General features: G+C 41.9%; 1 protein-coding gene across 1 annotated transcript; it reads right to left on the bottom strand.

The window, feature by feature from the left end:
- Positions 1-3,801: 3,801 nt before the first annotated feature.
- lsm11 (LSM11, U7 small nuclear RNA associated) lies at positions 3,802-24,160 on the bottom strand. The gene is made up of 4 exons (XM_043703981.2): positions 23,213-24,160; positions 6,621-6,760; positions 5,269-5,352; positions 3,802-4,447 (listed from the first exon to the last, which is right to left on the bottom strand). The coding sequence occupies exons 1-4, from the start codon at positions 23,646-23,648 to the stop codon at positions 4,067-4,069; spliced, it is 1,041 nt and encodes a 346-aa protein (XP_043559916.2). The 5' UTR covers positions 23,649-24,160; the 3' UTR covers positions 3,802-4,066.
- Positions 24,161-25,147: the final 987 nt, after the last annotated feature.

Raw genomic sequence — 25,147 nt, forward strand, 5'->3', positions numbered from 1 at the left:
TGGGCATGATACTGAGAGACTGTTATGTTGTCTGAGGAGTGAACTAGTTACATTTGCCATCTGGTACCCCTACAGCTGGCAACCTAATGAACATGCACCTGCTCAAAACAAAGCAGGGTCATTAATAATCTCTCACCTATCAGAAAAATATCTTCGTTAACTCTGTTAACCCCAGTAATGGCTGACAATGTAAATCAGTCATGAATTAGCAGTTGAAGACTTTTTGAATAGATTATTTACTTTTGCTGGGTTTTTTTTTTGCACTGAGTCAGTAAACAATTTTTTCCACACTCTCCTCCTCTGAAGGTATTAACCAAGCTACATTACTCTGGTACATAATACCCTCAAGCATTCCTATCCACAATATAACCTTGAGCTATAGCACCTTTCAGTACCTGACCTCCCCTCCTTAGGATGGCTCGCTGTCTTTAATTTCCCCCTGCAGCTGATCACCTAAGGCTGTATCTTCAGTATCTAATTCCCATCTTATTTCAGCAAGACCGTGTAGGCATATATCAGAGTGCAGCTTGAAACCAATCTGTTATAGGAAAACATGCAACTGTGCAGAATCCTTGTGACAAAACTTAGATTTATCATAACCTCTGTCTGCTCCTACCTGTGACACAGCACCTTGTTTTCATTGGCTAAATTGACATGTAGTCTGCAAATTTTACATAACCACTATCTCAAAATCCTACAGACAACATATTAAGAACAGTGTCAGAGTTGAATGTTACCATATTGTGTTTGAGGAATTGGCCAGTCTAGAAATGAGGACATTCCATAACTCAACGTTCTAGGTCTGGGCATCAAAAGGCTACAGAAAGGTACATGCTTTCAGAGATACATTAGTGCAAGAATGACCCAATTAGTTAAATAAGTAATCGAATATCAAGAGGGAAATGTCATATTCCATTTAAATTAAGAACCACTGAAATGCTATTAAAAGCTATACTTCGTACATTAAGGTTTTGATTTGCATAGCAATATGATTTCAGATATTAATGCTATGCTTGAGACTTCTGGTGGCTGCACAGGCAACAGCTCAGTATGGATATGTCACTCTTATAACCCATATGTCGAGGAAAATATATTTATTCTGCCTTGATTTATCTATCTGGTAATCAGATGTTTGCATCTGAATTGGTGCCAGTTAATGTTCTGAAGAAACTGGTGATTTTGTACACTTTTAGGATCATGCACTTAGTAATAATTGGTATGAAAATTATATATTTGAATATCTTAAAGTGAGCAATCTTGATCATAGAATCATATGGTTTAGATCACTCAGACCCTCAGGCCCGTTTCTTCTCAAACTCTAGCCCATTAGTTCTGTTCACCATTCTCTATATAATTACTGCTAAATCTGCTTCCAATAAATCTTTCAAACCTCTTCATTCTAATAACTTGTCACATTTAAAAATAAAAGACCTTATCTCCCACAGTTATTTTATTAATTATTTTAAATCTGGACTATGGATTGCTCTAGAGTCACAATGAATTAAAAGGATTGAACAGTCTCCTGTGTCATAATGACTAACTCCACTGGTTCATAACCCTCCTCGCAGTGAAACGTATCCTTTAAAATTTATACTGAACACTTCAATAAAATGTACCATTGATTTCAGATCAAAGAAAGTTACAGCTTCTTGACATACCTGAAGTCCCTCGGTCCTGAAGCTTTTTTCGTGAATCTATTCTGCGGCCATTCTGGAATCTTGACATTCTTTCTAAAGTGTGCTGGTTGGAATGTGGGGTTTTGGCCATGATCCTATTAGAGTAGGCTCGAGGGGCTCTAATTCATGTTAACACTTCAGAAGAATAAATAAATACTTGGCTACTATTTGTTCCCCAGCCCATCTGTACTTTCAAGCCACTTAAGATAGCTAGGAATGAGGGCAGATTCCCTTCCATGTTACAGATTCAGGATCCAGTTGTATTGTTAGTGAAAATCTGGTGAGAGTCCACAGGCTACAAAATTTACTGAAATAGGATTTGAATTTTCCCTCTGGGTCCTATTACCACACCTCACACTATTGCAGCTGTCTGCACTTAGCATCCCCACTCATCATTTAAAAAAAGGAGGGCACTGGATACTAAGAACCAGACAGGATTCTGGCTGCTTTAACTGGCAGAAGTAAATCATGGTATTCCAACCAAAGAATCAAAACTAAATTGAGGGAGGAGTAATGCAATAGTGCACAGTACTCTGTGGGGGAAATACTGGACGCTTCTCAATTAAGCCACAACCATTATAAAGAGACAGGGCCTATATTCTGCAGAGTTTCAAAAATGCAAGTTGATCTCTTGAGGCATACAAAAGGAATACAGGGTAGACAGATTTTTTTTTCCCCCTCAGCTTCGTGTATCTAGAACCTAATGACAGTCTCAGCATTACAAGTATGTAGGTGGTGCCATGGTTAGCACTGCTACCTCACAGCGTCAGGGATCTGGGTTTGCTCCCACAGTCCAAAGATGTGCAGGTTCATTGGGTTGGGCATGGGAAATGGGGTTGCAGGGATATGATGGGTCTGGCTGGGATCCTCTTCAGGGGGCTTGTGGTGTAAAATTCCAAGCAGTGGAATGTGGTGAAACGGTTAAAAATTATGTCCCAATACATGTGTGAATCTAACCGGAATGGAGGTGTTGCTTAGTCCCGTGTGAATCTTATTACACACCTCCCCGTGTGAATCTTCTTATCTGTATGTAACCAGAATGGAATGTGTTTTTTAGCCTTGCTCTGCTGTTCACATGAATGTTTATATCTGGAAAAGAGTATATCAGCTGGAAAAGTCTCCAGTTCGGTGAGTCTGCTCCGGGGTTACGTTTAACCGCCGAGCGTGGGTTGTTGGCAACCGCTCTACGAGAACTGACGGCTCCCAGTTCCGGTAACATGTAGAGTGAGTATAAGCCAGACCCGTTGGTTGTGGCGACGCTGCGGGGAATAAAATGCCCATATTCTAGCAGACTCGCCTCTTGGTCGTTTGTTCTGTGTCAGACTACTCTCCTACGAACCTGACCTTGAGAATTTTTTAAAACAGGGCTAAATGACCTGTTTGCACATTTTACATATTAAAAGACATCAAGGAACATAAGCATTGATCTAGCTAATTAGTGGAGAAGGCTCAAGGGTCTGAGTAGTTTACTCCCATTTTCTATATTTCTGAGCAGAATAGACTTTCCAGGTGCAGGATAAATAAGACACTTTCCTACATTGCTGACTCTGCTCAAATACCATGCTAACTTGGCCACTAGGTCAGTCTGCTGTCTCACCTCCCCTTTCTCTCTCTTTCCTTCCCCCCCCCCCGGACACCTTGGTAGAATTATCAGCGTCAATAACTACTGTCAATAACTACTATCAATACCCAATGCATGTAATTGAAAAGTCATTGTTAAGACAGGATGCTCTAGGGGCCATCAGCTTTCTTCATACTGGAATATACAGCCTCCTTCGTTACTCCTCTTAATTACTAATTCTTGGGAAATTCCTGAACTTCCAGGTTCTGTACATTAGACAGAAAAATAACCGACAAAACATTGGTTGGGAAATTAAGTATTTTCTCCAGAACTGTCGTCCTTCAGAAATCATTCTGCATTTGACAAATATTATCCTGTAACCATCTACTAGGGTCAGCTTCCTCAGTCAGATAAATTAACATACAAACTTATTCATTTACACATAAATAAGTGTTGTGCAGGAAATATCAGACCCACATTGCTAAAATGCTGTTTCTGGTTTGAACTATTGTGACCTTCGTTAACAGCACACATAGCCAGGGGCACTAAACACAACTCCATTCATTAAAGTTTTGAAATGAAATATTTACTGGAGCATAGCAATTCAATGTTAAATTATAGGCAGCAAAACAGTGAACCAAAGCTGAAGCTTACCAACTTCTTTAAAAAAAAAACTGTTCAAACACTAATTCAGATCATTCCTTTTTATCAGAAAGCTGGAGTTTCAAGTAGTTGGAAACTTTCTGCAAAGTAAATAGTATGTTTACTGCCTCTACTTTGTTGGTGTCATACTCTGGAAAAGTTCAATGTGCTGTTCCAGTGACAGCTATCATTGCACAAAACTGATCAGTAAGACATTCTCTCCCCGGATGAAAAGTTGATTAACATGTCTTTGAGAAACCTGCTGATAATCCACCCTGGGTAAGGATTTCTTTTTCCGTTTCTGTTTTCCTCCTGTCAGTGTCCTGAGCTTCAAGCTTGGTTGTTTGGTGTCTCCCTTTGATCGATCAAGGTCTCCTCCTTCACTCTCTGCAGAGGGGTTTAAGATATCTGAGGTTACCTGTGTAAGTCCACATGTCAGAGTTTTGCTGTCATCCTGTTCAGCATTAGTACCCTCAAACCTTTTGGGTAAATATCCTGTTTGTTCTGTCGATGTGGCACCTGGCTCCTCATCTGCAGATCTTTCTTGTAGTTTCAGCCGATTAAAAAGCTGAATTAGAAAACAAATTTAGTTAACACAATATAATCTATGTAGTGCCCAAAGATAATATAAATCAAACTGAATTCTCAGCTAAATATAATGCAGGTTTAACATGTAAAACCCTATTAATATCCATTAAACACTCTTGGGCAAGGTACAGCATAGTTTAAATACAGATCAGTGGCCCCTCTATGCTGTTTTATAAAATAATTCCGTATGAGGTAAGCACATGTTAAACATAAAAAGTATTAGCACACACCTTATCGAATCGCAACTAAGAATACATATTTAATGCTAAATTGTGTGAGAAACATTGGCAACAGTTAAAACTTCTACTTCACTGCTTTTCTCACTAAAATATACATGACAATAAAAATCATCAACTGAGCTGCAATAGCAACATTTTTCTCTCTCTCCCATGCTGTCTGAGCTACTGAGTATTTTCAGTGTATTGAATCAGCACTACTATCATACTTCATAATATTTAAAGGAAGGTTAAATAAATATCCTTGGAAAGAGAGGGAAGGAGATCATGCAGGGTTCCCACTGCTGAATGTAGAGTCATACAGCATGGAAACAGACCCTCCGGTTCAACCGGTCCATGCTGACCATAATCCCAAACTAAACTCGTCTCATATCCTTCCAAGCCTTTCCTATTCATGTACTTATCCAAATGTCTTTTAAACATTGTAACTGCAGGACAGTAGTCAGGCTGAAGCCACTATGTAATGTGGCACAGGAGGAGGCAGCAGCTTTGGGCTGGGAGAAGGGAGAAAGTTGAGCAAAACGATAGCAAAGTATTTGTCTTCAAAAAAAAGCTCTCGACTTACTCTGCCAACAGTTAATACTGGTTCACTGTAAAAGGCTTTCCCAAGGATAGGTTTCCTGAAGGTCTCATCCACATCCACGAGTGCCTGAATAATGGTGGCAGACAAGACAAATTAACAATGCTTGAGTGCTGCATCTCACATTTGCTGAAATCCTAGAAGCTGTGAAATTACTCATTCTTTCGTGATGGCATTAGGACAAGGAATATACAAACTGCAACCCTACTCAGGATAGCTCAGTGGGCAGCACTGTTGCTGCCTCACAGCACCAGGAACCCAGGTTCAATTGCAGCCTTGGGCATGTCTAGAGTTTGCATGTTCTCCCCGTGTCTGCATGGGTTTCGTCTGGATGCTCGGACTCCTCTTACAATTTAAGAATGAGTAGGTTAGGTGGAATGACCATACTAATCTTGCCCATGGTGTCCAGGGATATGCAGATTAGGAGGTTTAGCCATGGTACATGCAGCTGAAAAATGTGTTGCTGGAAAAGCGCAGCAGGTCAGGCAGCATCCAAAGAGCCCGAAACGTCGATTCTCCTGCTCCTTGGATGCTGCCTGACCTGCTGCGCTTTTCCAGCAACACATTTTTCAGCTCTGATCTCCAGCATCTGCAGTCCTCACTTTCTCCATGGTACATGCAGGGTACAGGATGGGGGGGCGGCAGATCTGAGTTGGATGCTCTTTGGAGGGCTGGTGCTGACTGAATGGGCCCTTTCCACACTAGGGATGTTATGATTCTGACTACAGCAGCTGATGAAGGTAAAACATAACTTAAAATGACATTCAAAAGGAAGGCCAGTTAGCCATCTATGTCATTACTCCCAAAGTTCCTCACAACAGCACCCTCCCCTCACAGCATCTCAGAGTCTACTCCATGTTAAACAGTTTTAGTGCAAAGAAGCACAACACCTTCAGTTCCAAATCTGTCTATCACTGAACTAAAACTCTGTCCCCCTTTCTACCTGCAGTTCATTTACTCATGAGTTTCTAAATTTATGCATTGATCAGGTAACCTCATTTCACTGAGGGAAAGCCCAGGTTGGCCCAGATTGAAGTGATATGCCTTGAAATTTTCCTCTAGGGCTTGAGTCTCACTGACTTTAAACAGGACAACACTCAAAGTGTGGCCTTAAATATTTGTGTATTCCTAATCACAATATTTAATACCTCCTGCTGGAAGGTGCAAGTACACAACATAAACTGGGCTCAGTTATGTAAGTTTTCAGTTAAAATAGCCTGACAACACCCACCGCTGCAAAATGGCATCTTTAGATAGGGAGTAAACTAGGGAAGGAAATACTATAGCTTTGACTCATCTTTGTATGAGGTGCAGAGCAAAGAGGAAGCATTCATTACCATGTTCCAGAACTTGTCGAAGGTCACCAAAAATCCTGAACAGACGCCCCGCAGTCCTTTGAAAGTCCGAATGTGGACATTGACCTTTATCCTGTCCTGAACGCAACGATACAATTCACCCAGTGGGCTGCCTTCATGTACTGAGAACAAAATAAACCATTTCCAGTTATTAATACATTAAAGAGTGCACAACAGCCAGTTAAAAAAATTAAACAACTGCATTATTGCTTGTTGCCACTGGAGGTCATCACAGCTGCAACTGGACAGCAAGAATATCTCCCCGCAGCCCTCCCCCCCCCCCCCACCCCCTTGCAGAAAACAAATTCAATATCAGTTCTAACTAGATGGACTTTGCAAGTCTTGCCTTCAATCTAAAGTTACAGCCTCTTTGGAGGATTGGTGAGCACCTGAGAGTCCTTTAGGCAACAAGCCTATTTACAATTGTTTTTGATAACTAAGTGGCAAGTTGATAAGACAATCATCAATAACTATAAAAATGGTGCCATTTATTATTTAAACATAATGCAATCTGGGACCTTGCATTATTTGTGTGGAAACATTGCTCAGGATCTAAGTGTACATTATAAAAAAGCACAACTGGTTACACTCAAGGGTTAAACTGTCTGTAAATGAAAGGATTTGATAGATCTATTTTGCATCAGAAATAAAACTAATAAGTGTAAGATTATTGAAATCCTGCAGATTTAAGGAAGATGAGAGGAAAGAAATATTTACAAGGAATATTCACAGTAGGTCCCAAGATAGTCCACAATTGATAATGCCCTTTTGGAAGGGCAGTGACTGCTTTGTTGGAATACATGGCAGTCTAATTATGCACAAAATCCCACAAAATGTAATGAAATAAAACACCAGATCAACTGCTTTTAGCAATGTGATAAGGGAATGTTTGTCAGGTGACGAATAGCAATCGTCTGTCTTTAGGAAAAAAAGACCCTGGCATTTTATTACGTCCAAGCGATTCAGCAGGCAGGATCTCTAATAAAATAAAGGTCACCTCTTACTTAAATAAAAAATTACTGTCAAACTATAGTGAATTATCAGCCTTGATTATGTACAACCTTCGACGTAGGGACAACTACGGTGGGACACAATGACATAAGTGTACTATTACCTACAAATTTAATGGCCTTGGTTTTGAACTTCTAATTTACAAAGAGGTTCTTCAAAGAAAATTAGCAACTGGAATAAACAGTTAGAAAAACTATTAAAACAAGCATTCTCACTCTCTCTCTCTCTCTCTCTCTCTCTCTCGCCCTGCTACATGCATACCTCTGGTTGAGCAATAACGAAGCAGCCCTGAAAGCGGTCATGGAGGTGTCCATGGCCCACACCATACTGCACTCCTGGCTGGAGGAGGCGAGCTGCTCCTACAGGGAAACAAAGAGCAAAGGTCAGGGCTCGAGATGAACACACAGTCACTGAAACTTTCACAACACAAACACCCACTAACTCTCAACACACACTGTTTCAGACTCTAGCGAGCAGGGACAAAGCACCTTCAGTCTAAGTTAATTCTCAGTTAATTGCATTTTTACCTCAGTAAACCCTTCTCTAAAGGTTACAAGTTACAAGTTCTCCCAGTCTGCTATTCTTCATCCCCAGTATCTTACCTAAGTTTTATTACTGATGTGCAGAGACAGCGAACGCCAAGTTTGGGAACTGAGTCTAATGCAGTCCTCAATTTCCATGTAAACAATTTTTCTCTCCACAAGCTAATGCATATTGGTTGAAAATATAAGTACTGAGACTCTCATCAGGTTCAGGCTACAGTCTGTATCTTTGAGAGTAACCAGTAACAATCACCCGTTAAGTGGCTCAGTGGCACCACGTGGAGGGCAGAGACCCACAAAACACTAAGGAAAAGCTATCAATGTCTTTGTGCACTTCCAGTGAAAGGTGTGTAAAGGGACAATGGACTCAAGTGAATTTGTAAGGCTCAGAATGTAGTTTACTCATTGAGCAAGCTAATAAGATTGTATCTGAGCTTTATTCTGCCTCTGAAAATAGCAGTGTCACATCAATGACAGTGGAGTAGGGACATAGCGCAGTATTATAGTATCATTGAATCCCTACAGTGCAGAAACAGGCCATTCGGCCCAACAAGTCCACACTGACTCTCCAAAGAGCATTCCAACCAGACTCATCCCTCTACCCTATCCCTGTAATTCTGCATTTCCCATGGCTAATCCACTGAATCTACACAACCCTAGTGTGAGTCATACACAGTGCTCATTACAAAGCCTTTATACAAAGCTAATAATTCCTACAGCTGACTAGGCAACACTCTGTTCAATAAACCTTGTGAATTCAACATTATATTATGGAATTTAATTCTACAGATATTCAATTGTTAGCGCAGAGCTTGAATGGTGTTAAACGAACTAGACATTTTTCTCAGCCTTTCATTTCAGGCTAATCCATAGGAATACCATCTATTACAAACACAATCATGGATGTGTCAAAAATAAGCAAAGAGCAGGAGGTTACATGTCATTCCATCAAATAACCAATCAGCATTCGATGGCAATGCCTCCACCAATAATCACGATCCACCTGTCAACCAATCAGCACCCTCTGCTCAGGCTGCACATACAGAGGAACCTCGATTATCTGAAGGACACGGGTGGCCAGTATTTCACTCGGTTAATCCAATTCCGGATAATTGAATGCTGGACACAATAGTTTAGCCAAGCATCGAGACCTTGCAATCTTGCCGGATAATCGAGGTTCCGCTGCATGTTAGTTTTTCTCACAAATTGTTCTGACAAGTGTAAGATGAAAGCTTCAGCAAAATGTTTTCTTTTTTCCAGCAATATACAAACATTACGGCCCCAACTGGAAGCAACACTGGACAAGACAAATTCCAGAGTAAAATCTGGCTTGTTAGAATACAAGGTATATTGTTTCCAATTTGGTTAGCATGGCGGTCAGTCACTGACTATGTGCACACAAGGCTGTCACTGTACTTTTAACAGTACTTTCTTTATATAAAAAAAAGGGAAAAAAAGTAAAACTATAAAACAATTTGAAAGACCTTACTATAAACAGCAAATGGAATGAGCCATTTTCCCTGTAATATCCTTTAGGCACAACCAAAGTGAAGTATCAGTCCTTTCATCACTTTAATATTTCTTATTGAACTGACAAGATTGCAAGGGTTGTGTCTTGTTGGCTTCCTGCACGTCCACCAGATGTGATTCTTTCCATTTCTATCTCTTCCTGAGACACACACACAGGCTACTAATCTGATTGACTACATTGAGATTGCAAATACATCTTAAAATTTCATTCCACAGACTAAAATGTTACCCTTGTCCCTGGCCAACTGTCTTTTGTATAGGTCATAAATGTTCCACTTAGCAAACAACCCAGCAATTATTTCCACTGGCAACTTGCAACATCTAGAGTATGTCACAAGCTTTTTTTTTCATGTTTTATTCACTGAACCAAATTACTTTCTGACCCTTAGAAAAACTCAGAACTTAAAAAGACTGAAAACCAAAACTTAATTTACCTCATTCTTCTTCAGAATCCGAGATCCCAAAAGTTATAAGACTTTATTACAAACTTTCATCACACAGCCCCTCCGCCAAAACAAAACAAAAGCATTTTTATTTTCCATGAAAATTTCCTTTGATTGCTAAGTGTATTTCATGTTGTTATTAAGCACAAGGATGTTTATAACAATCATACAGGTTCATTTCATTCATGACATTAATTGTTTTTCATATTTATTCTTGACAAAGCTTCAGCTATGATACAGTAATTTCTATGATAGGAATTATTTTCAAATTCTATATTTGTAGCATTAACCTACAATGAAAGTCTGATTTTAATGTGGAAATGCTCCAGGAAGATTAATAGACTGTGATCTCTATAAATACGTTTCTGCAGAGTTGTTCAGTATTATATTGTGATGCTAGCTGATGGTTATAGTGATCAAGTCAGATCTCAGAATAAATGTGACGTGACAGACTGCATTTTGTTTTTCTTACTTAACACAGTGGCTCAGTGGTTAGCACTGCTGCCTCATTGCACCAGAACCCAGGTTCAATTCCCGCATTGGGTGACTGTGTGGAGTTTGCACATTATCCCTGTGTTTGCATGGGTTTCCTCCGGGTGCTCTGTTTTCCTCCCATAATCCAAAGATGTGCTGGCCAGGTGAATTGGCCATGCTAAATTGCCCGTAGTGTTGGGGGCGTTAGTCACGTGTAAATATAGGGTAGGGGAATGGGTCTGGATGGGTTACTCTTCGGAGGGTCAGTGTGAACTTGTTGGGCCGAAGAGCCTGTTTCCATACTGTAGGGAATATAATCTAATCTAAACATGGCTGTACTTTACTGAAACATAAGCACACAAGTCTATGGATTTCATTTTATCAATAAACCGAAGTTTATTGCACAAAAAAAGTTAAATAAACCAAACCAGGCTAAATCTGAGAGTCTGAAGTAGTTTAAAAACACGCAGCAAAAGAAATCCCATCCACTGCCCAAAGCCATCACTCTGCAGTTAATCAAACTCCAGAGAAACTCCTGCCCACAATTGCTTCTTGATAGGTTTGGTCCTTTGAGCTGCAAAGCCTTTTCCTTGAATACTCACACAACTAAAATCTTAAGACTTTCTCAATTTTGAATAACAAATGCAAAGTTCTAAACAAACATTCCAGAAGTTTAATAAACTAAATTCTTTCCCCAAGGTAACTTATTCCCTTAACTGTCCTAATAATCCCCTTTCTAGCAGAAATCATACCTGTATCTGACTTGAACGGAACTTCTTCCTTGAATTGAACTTAAAAGCTGTTGACATTTTTATTTGCTTTAAAATTTGATCAGTGACTCTACAACTGCTAATAATTTCATGTTTTTTTCTCTCCTGTCGTAAATGCCAACGTAAACAAACTTCCATTAACTCTCCCGGAGGTTCTGAAGTCGCCTGCTCTCTTGCACACATTGGTTTCAAATTATGTTAGCAGAAGGACTAACCTAATTAATTTTAACCGCTTCACTAATGTAGGCCAAACACTCATATACCACAAGATTAAAATCCAAACTCCTAAACACAATTTTTACATATTCTACTGTCCATCGCAAGGGGATGTATTAACCATAAAATAATAATCTTCGAGTCAAAACAGCAGTTAGCCAAACTGAGATCACATTTATCATCAACCGTTATAATACTGCTTAGTTATTGCAGCTGTAGGTAACCTGTTGTGATGGTGTCAAAACTAGATAGATTATATCAGTTATGTATTGATTATTACAATGTCAACATGGCACTAAAGACATTTTTAAGTAATTTCATGATTGGAGAATTATATCAAGAGGATTGGGCAAGCACAGTTTGTAACAAAAATGGACTCACTAAAAATATATTGGCAAGTTCCATTGACTGACACATCTAAAACAATTTCAGCTTTTGTAACACTGGATAGACTTTATCATTGCAAAGTTGTTTTTCAATTCTTAACCAACTATATCATTGAACGTTAATGTAATAATATTGAATATATCTTCGATTTGGATGCATTCAACTAAACTTGTGAAGATCCTTTGAATCACTTTATGGGCAGTTGCAGAGGTCCAATTTGGTCATAACTCTGATTTAAAGTGAATTTGACAAGGCACGATTCATTTGGCCACACTGTTAATAAGGACAAGTAGCACCGAGGGGTAACTCGAATCACAATGCCCTACATCAACAGCATGTATAGCCAAATACATATAGACTGACCTAGTTATGCAACTAGGTGTATAAGTCTGTAACAGCTTTTGTAAGTCATCAATAGTTTCTCCAAGATTTTTTTAAGGATCTCAAACTGCACTTCCTAGAGCTATTATGATGGTTCCTAATTCAAATTCACTAAAATAATATATTATAAACTTTCACATCATACAAATACATCAGAGTCCTCCTGCCCTCCCTAGGATTTAAGGCTGCTTGTCAGCATGTATTTAGCTTTCATTCTGTAGTATCAGCTACATTCATGATTATTAATAACCACTTGTATTTATACAGTGCCATTAACATGATTAAAATGAAAAATGTTTCATAGAGGCATTATACAACAAATTGTGGCAGTTGAAACACACAAGTAGATTCAGAACAGATAGCCCAAAAGCTTGCTTGGTTTTCAGGCATGTCATAAAGGAGGAAAATACAGCAGAAAGGAAAAGTGGTTAGGCTAGGGTTTGGGGTCTCGGCTACTGAAGACATAGCCACCAATGTCGAAGCAATTACAATCAAGAAGCCAGAACTACTGGAGTACAGATATCTCAGAGTTGTGGGGCTGGAGAAAATTAACTCAATTTGTTTTACTCATTCGTGAGATGTGAGTGTCACTGGCTGGCCAGCATTTATTGCCTATAGCTACCCACCCTTGTGTAGGTGCTGGTGAGCTACCTTCTTGAAATGCTGCAGTCCCTATGCTGTAGGTAGACCCTCAATGTCCTTAGGGTGGATTTTGAAGGAACACTGATATGTTTCCATGTGAGGACAATGAGTGGTTTGGAGGGGAACTTGTAGTTGGTCGTGTTTCCTTCTAAATGGAAGAGGTCACGGGTTTGGAAGGTACTGTTTAAGGATCTCTGGTGAATTTTTGCAGTGCATCTTGTAGCTAGTACACACTGCTGTTAATGAGCGCCAGTGGTAGAGGGAGTGGATGTTTGCAGATGTGGTGTTAATCAAATGGGCTATTTTGATCTGGATATGTCAAGCTTCTTGAGAGTTGTTGGAGCTGCACTCATCCAGACAAATGGGGAGTATTCCATCACACTTCTGATTTTTGCCTTGTAAATGGTGGACAGGCTTTAGGGAGTCAACAGATGGGTTACTTGCTATACGTTTCCTAGCCTCTGACCTGCTCTTGTAACCACAGTATTGAGGAGTCACGAATGGTGCTGAACATGGTGAAATCATTAGCGAACATCCTCACTTCTGACCTAATGATGAACAGAAGGTCATTGATAAAGCAGTTGAAGATGACTGGGCCTAGAATACTATCCTGAGGAACTCCTGCAGAGATGTCTTGGAGCTGAGATAACTGACCTCAAACTGACCTCACAACCATCTTCCTATGTGTCAGATATAACTCCAGCTAGCAGAGAGTTTGTCTCCGATACCCATTCAAACGCAGATTGATATCAAGGGCTGTCATGCCTCCATCACCTCTGGAACTCAGCTGTTTTGTCCATGTTTGAACCAAGGCTGTAATGAGGTCAGGAGCTGCGTGACCCTGGCAGAGCCCAAACTAGGCATCACTGAGCAGGTTATCATTGAGCAGGGGCTGCTTGATAGGACTGCTGATGACAGCTCCCATCATTTTACTGATGATAGAGAGTATACTGATGGCATGGTAACTGACCAGGTTGGATTTGTCTTGCTTTTTGTTAACAAGACATACCTTGACAATTTTCCACATTGTCGGGTAGATGCCAGTGATGTAACTATACTGGAACAGCTTGGCTACGGGAGCAGCAAGTCTTCAGTACTACGCTAGAATGTTGTCAGGACTCATTGCCTTTGAAATATCCAGTGCCTCCAACCATTTCTTGATATAATATAAGGGGAATCGAATTGGCTGAAGACTGGTATCTGTGATGCTGGGGACCACTGGAGGTGGCTGGGATGGATCATCTCCATTTGGCACTTCTGGCTAAAGACTGCGGAGAATGCTTCAGCCTTATCTTTTGCACTGATGTGTTGGGCTCTTCCATCACGGAGAACTGGGGCCATTTGTGGAGTCTCCTCCCCCAGTGAGTTGTTTAATTCTACCACCATTCACGATCAGATGCAGCAGGTCTGCAGAGCTGAGATCACTTAGCTCAATCACTTGTTGCTTTAGAGGGGTGAGACCGTAAGAGATCTAAAACAAAATTTAAGTTGTGGTATTGCTGCACTAGGAACCAATGCAGTTAAGTGAGTTCAGAACAAATAGATGCACAGGATTTGCAGCTAGTTAGGATTTGGTACCTGAGCTTTAGATAATCTCAAATTTACAGAGTACAAAATATGGGACACCAGCTAGAAGTACAATAGAATGGTTAAGTCTGAGGGTTTCAGCAACAGGCAGTTGGAAACAGGCAATGTTATGGAGCTGGAAACAGGTATTCTTATTTAGTGTAGGTACCTGCTCAGGTACGTTAATTAAATTGCAGTCTGGTTTAGCCTCAGCTAGTTGCTGAAGAGAATGGTCAAATCAGTGGCAAGAATCAAAGACAATAAGTATTAGAGATTCATTTATGACGCAGGGGAAGCATCAGGTATTGAACTGCCTCCTCCTGCTTCTGTGTTCCTAAGCCAACTGACAAATCATATCCACGCCAGCAATATAGTATACGTTCGGTCTAATCCCATTTTCTAGATTTTAGTGCTGTCACCTTCAAGGTCCAAGTATTTTTTTAAACTGTGATGAAGGTTTCTACCTTTGCCTTATTTTCAGGCAGTGAATTCAGGCATCCCTCACTGCCTGATTCTCCATCCCTACCAACATCCCCAGAAACCAATCTGCTCCGTGCCCTTTCCAATATGATTGTATTCTCCCTGCAATGTGGTGACCAGAACACTATGCAGTATTCCAGCTGTGGCCCAAGTAGTTTTTTAATACAGTTCCAGGATTACTTCCCTGCTCTCATATTTTGTGTCTCTGCAAATAAAGCAAAGTATCCCCTATCTACCAATCACCTCCACATCTCCCTTTCACACTCTCCTCCTATAGGACACTGCTTAAAACCTACTAACCTTGAGAGATCTGTGGACATGTACCCAAAGATCCTTACTGTTCCTCTCCACTTCTCAGACCACCTATACTAGTCCCTGCTTTTTGCACTAAGCCCATAGTCTTCAATGTTATGACAAATAGTTACACGGCCATCATTAGGCTCATAATTCTAGGTTTTAATACCTCTACTAAATCTTCCCTTGGCCTTTCTTCCTGAAAGAGAACAACTTCCAATTTCACTAATCTCTCCTAGCACTGGGGATACACAACTTCACAACACTTAATAATCAGAAACTCCTAATCAATCAAGGTGCACACAAGCTTCTGCTTTCAAGCCAACTATGTTTTCGAGCCAACTTCTGGTGCAAGCCAAACTCGATATTTTCACTGGCCTTAAACATTTGCAATCAACCTAAACCCACCATATCTGATCAGGAAACCAAACTACACAAAGAAATATGGATTGTTTATTTCAAATATTAATCCAACTATATATACTAGATCCAGTGCTAAATGAAAATGCTCGTCATTTGCAAATGGATACTTTTAATCCTCTTAGTATCTCTATACAGGTACATAATGATAAAATATCGGAGTTTATGGTGGTGAGATAGAGCTGGGTATTGTTACGAGGAAGGTGAACACTAACAATGCCTTTTCAGTAGGCTGTAGAGAAGCAGATGAGAAAAAGGAGGGATCCAAAGATAGATCCCTAGGAGTCAGAGGTAACTGCACATGAATGGGAATAAAATCCATCGATAGCAATTCTCTGGCTATGATTAGGCAGACAAGAACAGAACCAAGCCAGCGCAGTCACAGCCAACTGGCAGCTAATGAAGACACAATAGAGCATGGTGCAGCTAACTGCAGGAGGTTCCAGAAGGATGAAGATGGATTGGTCACCTTTATCATAATTAAAGAGGATGTAACCTTTTGATAGCAACTATTTTGGTACTTATCAAAGCTCCACTCTGAATGACAACTTTATTTTTATTTACTTGATAACATTAAGATTCACATCTAATTATAGGCTCAGATCTTTTTCCTCAGGCATAAGTACCACACTAATATAAAATAGCATATCATAGCCCAAGGCATCCTAGTCAATACACTGCTCTTGTAGATGTAAATATTATGTCTAAATGCACTTCCCGCCAAGATTCTCTACTCTAAGCTCATATGTCTATGTTTATGATGGAAACAGCTTGTAAACATGCCACACTGTGAAACATCCTGCCCTAGTGGAAGCATTGTGGTTTATAAAATCATGAGAGGCGCAGAGAAGATGAACAGTCAAGGTCTTTTCCCCAGAATAGAGGAGTCCAAAATGAGAGGGCATAGGTTAAAGGTGAGAGAGGAAAGATTTAAGAGAAAGCTGAGGGGCAATCTTTTTTTTAACAAGGGGTAGCATGTAAATGGAATGAACTGCCGCAGATAGTAGTAGAAGGGAGTACAATTACAACATTTAAAAGATGTTTGGATAAGTATATGAATAGGAAAGGGTTAGAAGGATATGGGCCAAATGCAGGCCCACCTCGGTTATCCAAGCGACATGGGAGGGGAGTATTTTTTTCAGATAATCGAATGTTCGGATAATCAAATGTTTGGATAACACAGTTTTCCCAAGCATCGTGATCTTGAGATCTTGTTTGAATAATTTGAAATTCGGATAACCAAGGTTTTACTGTAGTTCGATTTAAGAAACCTGGTCAGTATGGATGAGATGAACTGATGAGTCTATTTCCATGCTGCATGTCTCTACTGTAAAAAGGCTCCAATTATAGCATGACATTGACAAAGTAGTGCCCAACCAGTACCATTCCACTGGCTGAACTTGTCCTCCCCCTTAACAACTTCTCCTTCCAATCCTCCCACTTCCTCCAAACCAAAGGGGTAGCCATGGGCACCCGCATGGGCCCCAGCTATGCCTGCCTCTTTGTCGGGTATGTGGAACAATCCATCTTCCACAACCACGCCGGCACCAACCCCACCTGTTCCTCTGCTACATCGGTGCTACCTCGTGCTTCCACGAGGAAGTTGAACAGTTCATCAACTTCACTAACACCTTTCACCCCGACCTCAAATTCACCTGTACCATCTCGGACACCTGTCTCCCCTTCCTGGATCTCTCCATCTCCATCCCCAGTGACCAACTCCCACAGCTACCTAGACTACACCTCCTCCCACCCTATCTCCTGTAAAAATGCCATTCCTTAAACCACAATTACTCCACCTCCACCACCTCTGTTCCCAGGATGACCAATTCCACCGTAGAAAATCCCAGATGTCCTCCTCCTTCCAAGATCGCATTTTCCCTTCCCACATGGTCGACGATGCCCTCCAGTGCGTTTCCTCCGCTTGACGCACCACTGCCCCTGAACCCTATCCCTCCCAATGCAACAAGGACAGAATCCCCAGACCTCACCTTCCACCTCACCAACCTCCACATACATCACATCATCCTCCGCCACTTCCACCGCCTAAAAGCAGACCCCATTACCAGATATATTTTTCCCTCCCCACCCCTATTAGTGTTCCAGAGAGACTATTCCCTCTGCGACTCCCTCGTCAAATCCATGCTCCCCTCCAGCCCACACCCCACTCCCGACACCTTCCCCTGCCACCACAGGAAGAGCAAAACCTGCGCCCACACCACTCCCCTCACCTTCATTTAAGGCCTGAAAGGATCCTTCCAATTAGACGGAAATTTACCTGTACCATCACCAATGTCATCTACTGTATACATTGCATCTGATATGATCTCCTCTACAGATGGGGGCGACAGGACGCCTACTTGCAGATCATTTCACAGAATTTCTCTGGGACACCCACACCAACCAACCCCACTGCCCTGTGGATGAATACTTCAATTCCCTCTCCCAATCCATCAAGGACATGCAGGTCCTGGGCCTCCTCCATCGCCAAACCATTACCACCTGAAGCCTGGAGGAAGAATGCCTCATATTCTGCCTTGGGACTCTGCAACCACATGGGATCAATGTGGATTTCAACAGTTTCCTCATTTTCCCTCCCCCTCACATTACCTCAGTCCCAAGCTTCCAAATTGGCACGATCCTCCTGACCTGTCCATCACCTTTCCCAACTATCCACTCCACACTCCTCTCCAACCTATCACCTTCACCCTCACCTCCATCTACCTATTGTATTTTCAGCTACCTTCCCCCCAACCTCAATCCCCTCCCATTTATCTCCTAGCCCCCCAGCTCACAAACCTCATTCCTGATGAAGGGCTTATGCCTGAAACGTCGATTCTTCTGCTCCTCGGATGCTGCCTGACCTGCTGAGTTTTTCCAGAACCACACTCTCTAATTTGACAAAGCTAGGCTGATTATACACATGGACATTTGAGTTTACAGTGGAAATGTCAAATAAGGATAGAATTCTAGCTTTAAAACAGAAAGCAAATTATTTTATTTACCCTGACCTCCAACCTCAGATCACTTCACAAGGGTCTTTTTGCAACATATAAGCAATTAATTGGGAGTGCAGTCATCATTTTTATACATTTGAACTCAGCAAAATGTAACATGATGAATAACTGGTTAGTCTGCCTTTTCACTGTTTTGATGTGGAGTTCATGAATGCGACACAAGGGTACATTGAATCTGAACCATCCAAAAAACAAAATGAGCCTTGGATTAATATTTCTTGCAAAACTGAGCATCCCACAATGTCATCAGCAGAGCACCAACTGAATCACTCTACTGAAGTAGACGGCAATACACTGCTGGAACAGACAACGTCAATACCACAATAAAGCTTACGGCCAAGAAACAGGTAACAGAGGTGACAATAAGTCCGGGTTTTAAGAGCTTTTCAAGATGGAGAAAAAAAGCTGAGAGGTGAAACGGTAAAGGCTAGAACTCCAACATAAGGCTAAAGTTATGAATATGCTGTCAATGAGTGATGCATGAAGGAATGAGAAGACACAAAAGATCAAAGTTAAGACGACAGAAGAATGCAGCAGACAATGATATTGGAGTTTGCAGAGATAGGGCGAGGCAAGGACATGGACCCTCTCTTGCTCAAAAAGGAGTTTAAATCATCTATAATGCAATTGAGGATTTGTTCACAGGGAGTATATTTAATGGTTATAATTATTATATGGTTCTTCGCTTGCCAAGCACAATAATTAGGAGTTCATAGTACATTGGGATATAATTGAAATTCTATCGTAATCCAGTCCCTCACTCTGTCTGTGCAGCACTTAGAATTACATAAAATGTAGACCACAGAATCAGGCCACTTGTTCAAAATTGATCTATACCAGAGCTTTTGCCTGACATAAGCTCCTTCCCTGCTTATTTCACCTAACCCACACTTACCCAAAGGTGGCCTACTTACAGGTTCCATTTGATTAAAGGTTATTTCTCTCCTGTATTTGTTTCTAAGACCAAACCTTACACAGATGTGGCCTGACCAATGCTCCATACAAGGTCAACAAAACATTATTACTTTTGTATTCCATTCTTGTTTCAATAAGGGACTAGGATTCTATTTGCCTTCCTATCCCTTGCTGCACCTGAATACTAACCCTTTTTTTTCTCATGACCAGGAATTCCAAATCCCCATCTACATCCGGACTCTGGGATCTCTATATGCAGCTTTTCTATCCTTCCTGTCAGAGTGGACATGATCAATTTTTTCCCCCACGCCAAATTGTTATGCACTAACCTTTGTAAATCCCTTTACAGACTTTATATCCTCTTCACAACTTACCTTTTAAACCTATCTTTATGTCATCATTTAGTAAGCATAAAGTCACCAATAATAACTTGTAAATAACTGAGGGCCCAACATTGGTTCCTGTGGCATATCATTCACATCGAGCCAACCTGAAACTAGCAATCCGTGCTCCCTCTCTGTCCTTATTAGCCAAACAATCCTCAATCCATGCTAATAGGTTGTTTCTTACACCATGAGTGCTTATTTTTTCATAGTATCCTTTGATGTGGCACTTTGTCAGATACCTTCTGGAAACTGAAGTACCGTGAGACAAGTATGATGAAAAACAACGTTATTGAAGCTTTTTATCTCGGTGGGCAAATGTATTCTGCTTGGTAGAAAACAATGCCCGAAGTCTGGAGGTTACCAGGCAGACAAGCACTATGCTTGTTTAACTCAACAAAATAGGTGGTGACCATTCTCTGACTCATTTCTTTGGGAAATGCCTTGACCAATCAGGGACAACCTACTGGTTTAAGAGTAAACAAAGCCTGGCTGTTAACTTCAACCAGTATTGGGGAGACAGGATTTGAGTTACTTGCTGCAAAATTCCTCGTCCCTGAACTGTTTCTTGTAGCCACAGTATTTGTACAGCTAGTCAATTTCAGTTCAATTTCTTCACTGCTCTCCAGTGATCACTGTTCCAGGGTCTATAAAACAGTCCAGAGATGATTTTTTTTTTATCTGAAACACACAAAACAAAAACTTAGCAGGACTGGCAACACCTGTGGTGGGGAAAATAGTGTTAACGCTCCAAATCCAGTGACCCTTCTTCAGAACCGTTCTGAAGGAGGATCACTGGACTCAAAACGTTAATTCCATTTTCTCTCCACAGATGCTACGAGACCTGCTGAACTTCTCCAGTAATTTCTATTTTTGTGTGTTTCATATTTCAACATTCACAGTTCTTTGTTTTATTATAGCTATTTTTTTTTCCATTTACTATTTCTCATCTTTACCCAAACTGATTCTACACCCTCCACTCCAGAACTAAAATAAACTCGTTTTGTCCAATGTAATGGTGCCATTCTTAATTACCAAAGCTCCACATCCTGAACTACACCTACCCCCAATGTTTTTTTTTCCTAGCTTCCTAATGTCATGCACCGTAGAATATTCAGGTCCTAATCTTCATCATTACGGATACATAGTTACAAAATGACAATCAGATCAAATACATTTATTTCCATTTTAAACTTCAATTCATGCCTTCCTATGAACTGGAAACCTTTACCTGCATCACTCTGAACCCCTCCAATTTACAAGGATGTTGCCAAGGTTGGAGTTACAGGGAGAGGCTGAATAGGCTGGGGATGTTTTCCCTGGAGCATCAGAGGCTGAAAGGTGACTTTATAGAGGTTTATAAAAGCATGAGGGGCATGGATAGGGTAAATAGACAAGGGCTGTTCCCTGGGGCAGGGGTGGTCCAGAACTGGAAGACATAGGTTTAGAGTAAGAGGGGAAAGATATAAAAGGGACCGAAGGGGCAACTTTTTCACGCAGAGTGTGGTGCGTGTACGGAATGAGCTGCCAGAGGAAATGGTGGAGGCTGGTACAATTACAGCATTTAAAAGGCATCTGTATGGATGTATGAATAGGAAGGGTTTAGACAGATATGGGCCAATTACTACAAATGGGACTAGATTAATTTAGGATATCTGGTTGGTATGGATGAGTTGGACGGAAAGGTCTGTTTCCGTGCTGTACACCTTGATAACTTTAATTAGTTTCTAAAAATACAACCTGGAGAAAGTAGGACCGCAGATGCTAGAGAGTCAGAGTCAAACACTGGAAAAACACAGGTCAGTAGCAGGAGAGTCAACATTTCGCAAGTAAGCCCTTTATCCTGAGGAAGAGCTTATGCCCGAAATGTTGACTCGCCTGCTCCTTGGATGCTGCCTGACCTACTGTGTTTTTCCAGTGCCACACTTTTCAACTCTAAAAACACACCCAGCCTGTTGAACTTTTCATAACAGATATAAAATGAATTCCAGTACCATCTGTATCAATCCAATTTTTGCCTCCACATGTTTCTTTTTACTACAAATGTCATGTGTAGTCAACATTCCACACAGGTTTAACGTAACTTCATGGTCTGAGGAAGGGTCACTGGACCCGAAACATTGACTCTGATTTCTCTGCACAAATGCTGCCACACCTGCTAAACTTTTCCAGCAACTTCTGTCTTTGAGGTAACTTTGCTTCTCAGTCTTATCCTTGAAACGAGGCAATTTTGGATGATTAAATGATTTTGTTAGCCTCTGCTCTTGCTCTTAATGTTGTGGAGGTGCCAGTGTTGGACTGGGGTGGACGAAGTTAAAAATCACACAACACCAGGTTACAGTCTAGCACTGTTGTTGTTGTGTTGCCAGAGTCTTCCATAGGGACTGCTCTGCCATGAGAGACAGAAGCGACTGGTGGTGATTTAACCTGAGGGTCACCAGAGCTCAGGTGAGGGAAGAGGTTGAGGGATTACAGAGGAACCTCGATTATCCGAACAAGTCTTGGCTAAACTGTGTTATCCAGTATTCGATTATCCGAACATTCATTTACCTGAACACGATACTCCCCGCCCACGTCATTCGGATATTCGAGGTTCCTCTGTATGTGGAAGTGCAAGCTTTCGGAGTGCTGTCCCTTCCTCTGTACTTCCAAATAAACCTGCTGGACTATATAGAGAGGGTGGTGTGTGGGTGGAATGAGCTGCCAGAGGAAGTAGTGGACTCTGGTACAATTACAGCATTTAAAAGGCATCTGGATGGGGTCATGAATAGGAGGGTTTAGAGGGATATGGGTAGAGTGCTGCCAAAAAGAGACTAGATTAGGGTTAGGATATCTGGGCGGCACGGATGAGTTGGAGGGAAGGGTCTGTTTCCGTGCTGTACATCTCTATGAATCTATAACCTGGGTGTCTGATTTTTAACCTTGCTCTTAATTTGAGATCCCTTGCCGTTCCTTTGCCCGGTCTGGGCTCACTTCCCAACTTGATTCCCTGATCCCACCCTCGAGTGGGATCCTTATAAATCCAAATGTGTGCACACACACACACACACACACACACAGATGACCCAGGGGGCCCTCTCCATCCCCGGGCTCGGTTACTCACGGGACATCCGGGTCAGCACATTCTTCGGGGCCCGCTCCCTCCTGAGGGGCCTGGGCCTCTCCTCGCTGCCCTGCTCGGCCACCATCAGCTTCTTGAGGCGCTCGATCCTGTCGGGGTCCGGGGGAGGCCTGGCGGCGGTGCGGCGGCGCCCGCGGGCCTGGACCTGGACCGGGGCCGGGTCCCCGGGCTCACGTTCCCGCGGCCGCCGCCTCAGGAAGCTCTGGTACTCGGCGATGTTGTTGAAGGTGCGCACGTTGGGGAAAGGCAGCGGCGGCGGCGGGCTGCTGTACAGCGCCAGGTACGGGTCGAAACGCGGCGAGCTGACATTCAGCTGCTCGTCCGGGTCGGGCTCCGAGCTCCCGGCCCCGGCCTCCGCCATGTCCCAGCGCTTCGCCACCACCAGCTGCGGAGATAGGGCACTTTCACCAGCCGCCATCTTTGGCTCCGCTCGCGCTCGGCATTGTGGGACGGAAACGGAACGCTGGAGAATGGCAACACCATCGAGCCAGAGAGATGGGCAGCAGGGGAACGGAGCTTTCGGTCCAACTCGCCCTTACCGACCGGTCATCCCAGACTAATCTGGCCCCTCTTGCCAGCACTTGGCCCACATCCCTCCAAACCCTGCCTATTCGTGTACCCATCCTGATGCCTTTTAAATGTCGTAATTGTACCAGCCTCCACCGTTTTCTCTGGCAACTCATTCCATATACGCACCACTCTGTGTGAAAAAGTTACCCCTTAGGTCCCTTTGAACTCATTCCACCCCCCCGAACCTACGCCCTCTAGTCCTAGACACCCCAACCCAAGGAAAAGACCTGTCTATTTACCCTATCCATACCCCTCATGATTTTGTAAACCTCTGGGAAAATAGCCCCAGCCTAGTGTCTATGAAGCATTTAGGTGTTCTTCAGAGTCACACACTGGACTCAAAATGTTAACTCTCTTCCCCTCTCCACAGATGATGAGTTTCTCCAACACTTTCTATTTTTCTGCTTTCTGCTGATTTCCAGCATCTGCAGTGTTTTGCTTTTATTACCTGGACTCAAAATGTTAACTGTGTTCCCCTCTCCACAGTTGCTGCCAGATCTGGTGAGTTTCTCCAGCACTTTTTGTTTTGATTTTTAGATTTCCAGAATCCACAATATGTTGCTTTTTTTCTGAGCATTGTGTGACCCTCTCCACCTCAACTCAGGATTTGTTTTTCAGATAGGAAAGCAATAGCCTTGTCGTATTATTACTGGAGTGTTAATCCAGATAACGGTCTGAGGACTCAGGTTCAAATCCTACATCGGCAAATTTGAATTTAATAAAAATCTGGAATTAAGAATCTAATGATAACCATGAATTCATTATTGATTATTGGAAAAACCCATCTGTTTCACTAATGTCCTTTAGGGAAGCAAACCGCTATCCTTACCTGGGCTGGCCTACATGTGACTCCAGACTGAGAGTAATGTGATTGACTCTCAACTGCCCTCTGGGCCATTAGGGACAATCAATAAATGCTGCCTGGCCAGTGACAACGTCATCCCATGAATGAATTAAAAAAAAGACACCACCTTGAGGAAGTACCAAAGTGCCTACACTTTCCAAAACAATAACAAATGGGCTGTTGCCATTGCCAGGAAGCGTAGCTGCCAATCTGTACAAAGAACCAGGCCAGTTACTTTATTACTTTAGAACCATGTTGGAGGTTGGGGTAGTAAACGTTCATTGACCTCATCTGATTTTTCAAATAGGGTCACATGACCCATTGACATTGACCCAAGAGAGTAGATGGCACCTCAGTTTTGGGTCTGTTCAGAACATGGCATCCCGGACTCAATCTAAGTTGATATTCTAGTGTAAAGTGCTCAAATCTCTCAAGTAGGTCTTAAATCCTCTTGCCACAAAATCAATAATGTACCAATAGAACCAATGCCACTACTTTGATTT

Source organism: Chiloscyllium plagiosum, unplaced genomic scaffold (genome assembly GCF_037043375.1).
Source record: "Chiloscyllium plagiosum isolate Xiang-an unplaced genomic scaffold, Cpla_swu_hap1 HiC_scaffold_16, whole genome shotgun sequence".
Classification (NCBI taxonomy): domain Eukaryota; kingdom Metazoa; phylum Chordata; class Chondrichthyes; order Orectolobiformes; family Hemiscylliidae; genus Chiloscyllium; species Chiloscyllium plagiosum.

What these genes read in the sequence shown, in the direction of transcription:
- lsm11 (XM_043703981.2), bottom strand. Translation starts at nt 23,648, where the DNA reads ATGGCGGCTGGTGAAAGTGCCCTATCTCCGCAGCTGGTGGTGGCGAAG. An exon ending in TGTGCTGACCCGGATGTCCC is followed by an intron (nt 6,761 to 23,212) that starts GTGAGTAACCGA and finishes TTTTGTTCTCAG; the next exon opens with TACATGAAGGCAGCCCACTG. An exon ending in TCGACAAGTTCTGGAACATG is followed by an intron (nt 5,353 to 6,620) that starts GTAATGAATGCT and finishes ACCATTATTCAG; the next exon opens with GCACTCGTGGATGTGGATGA.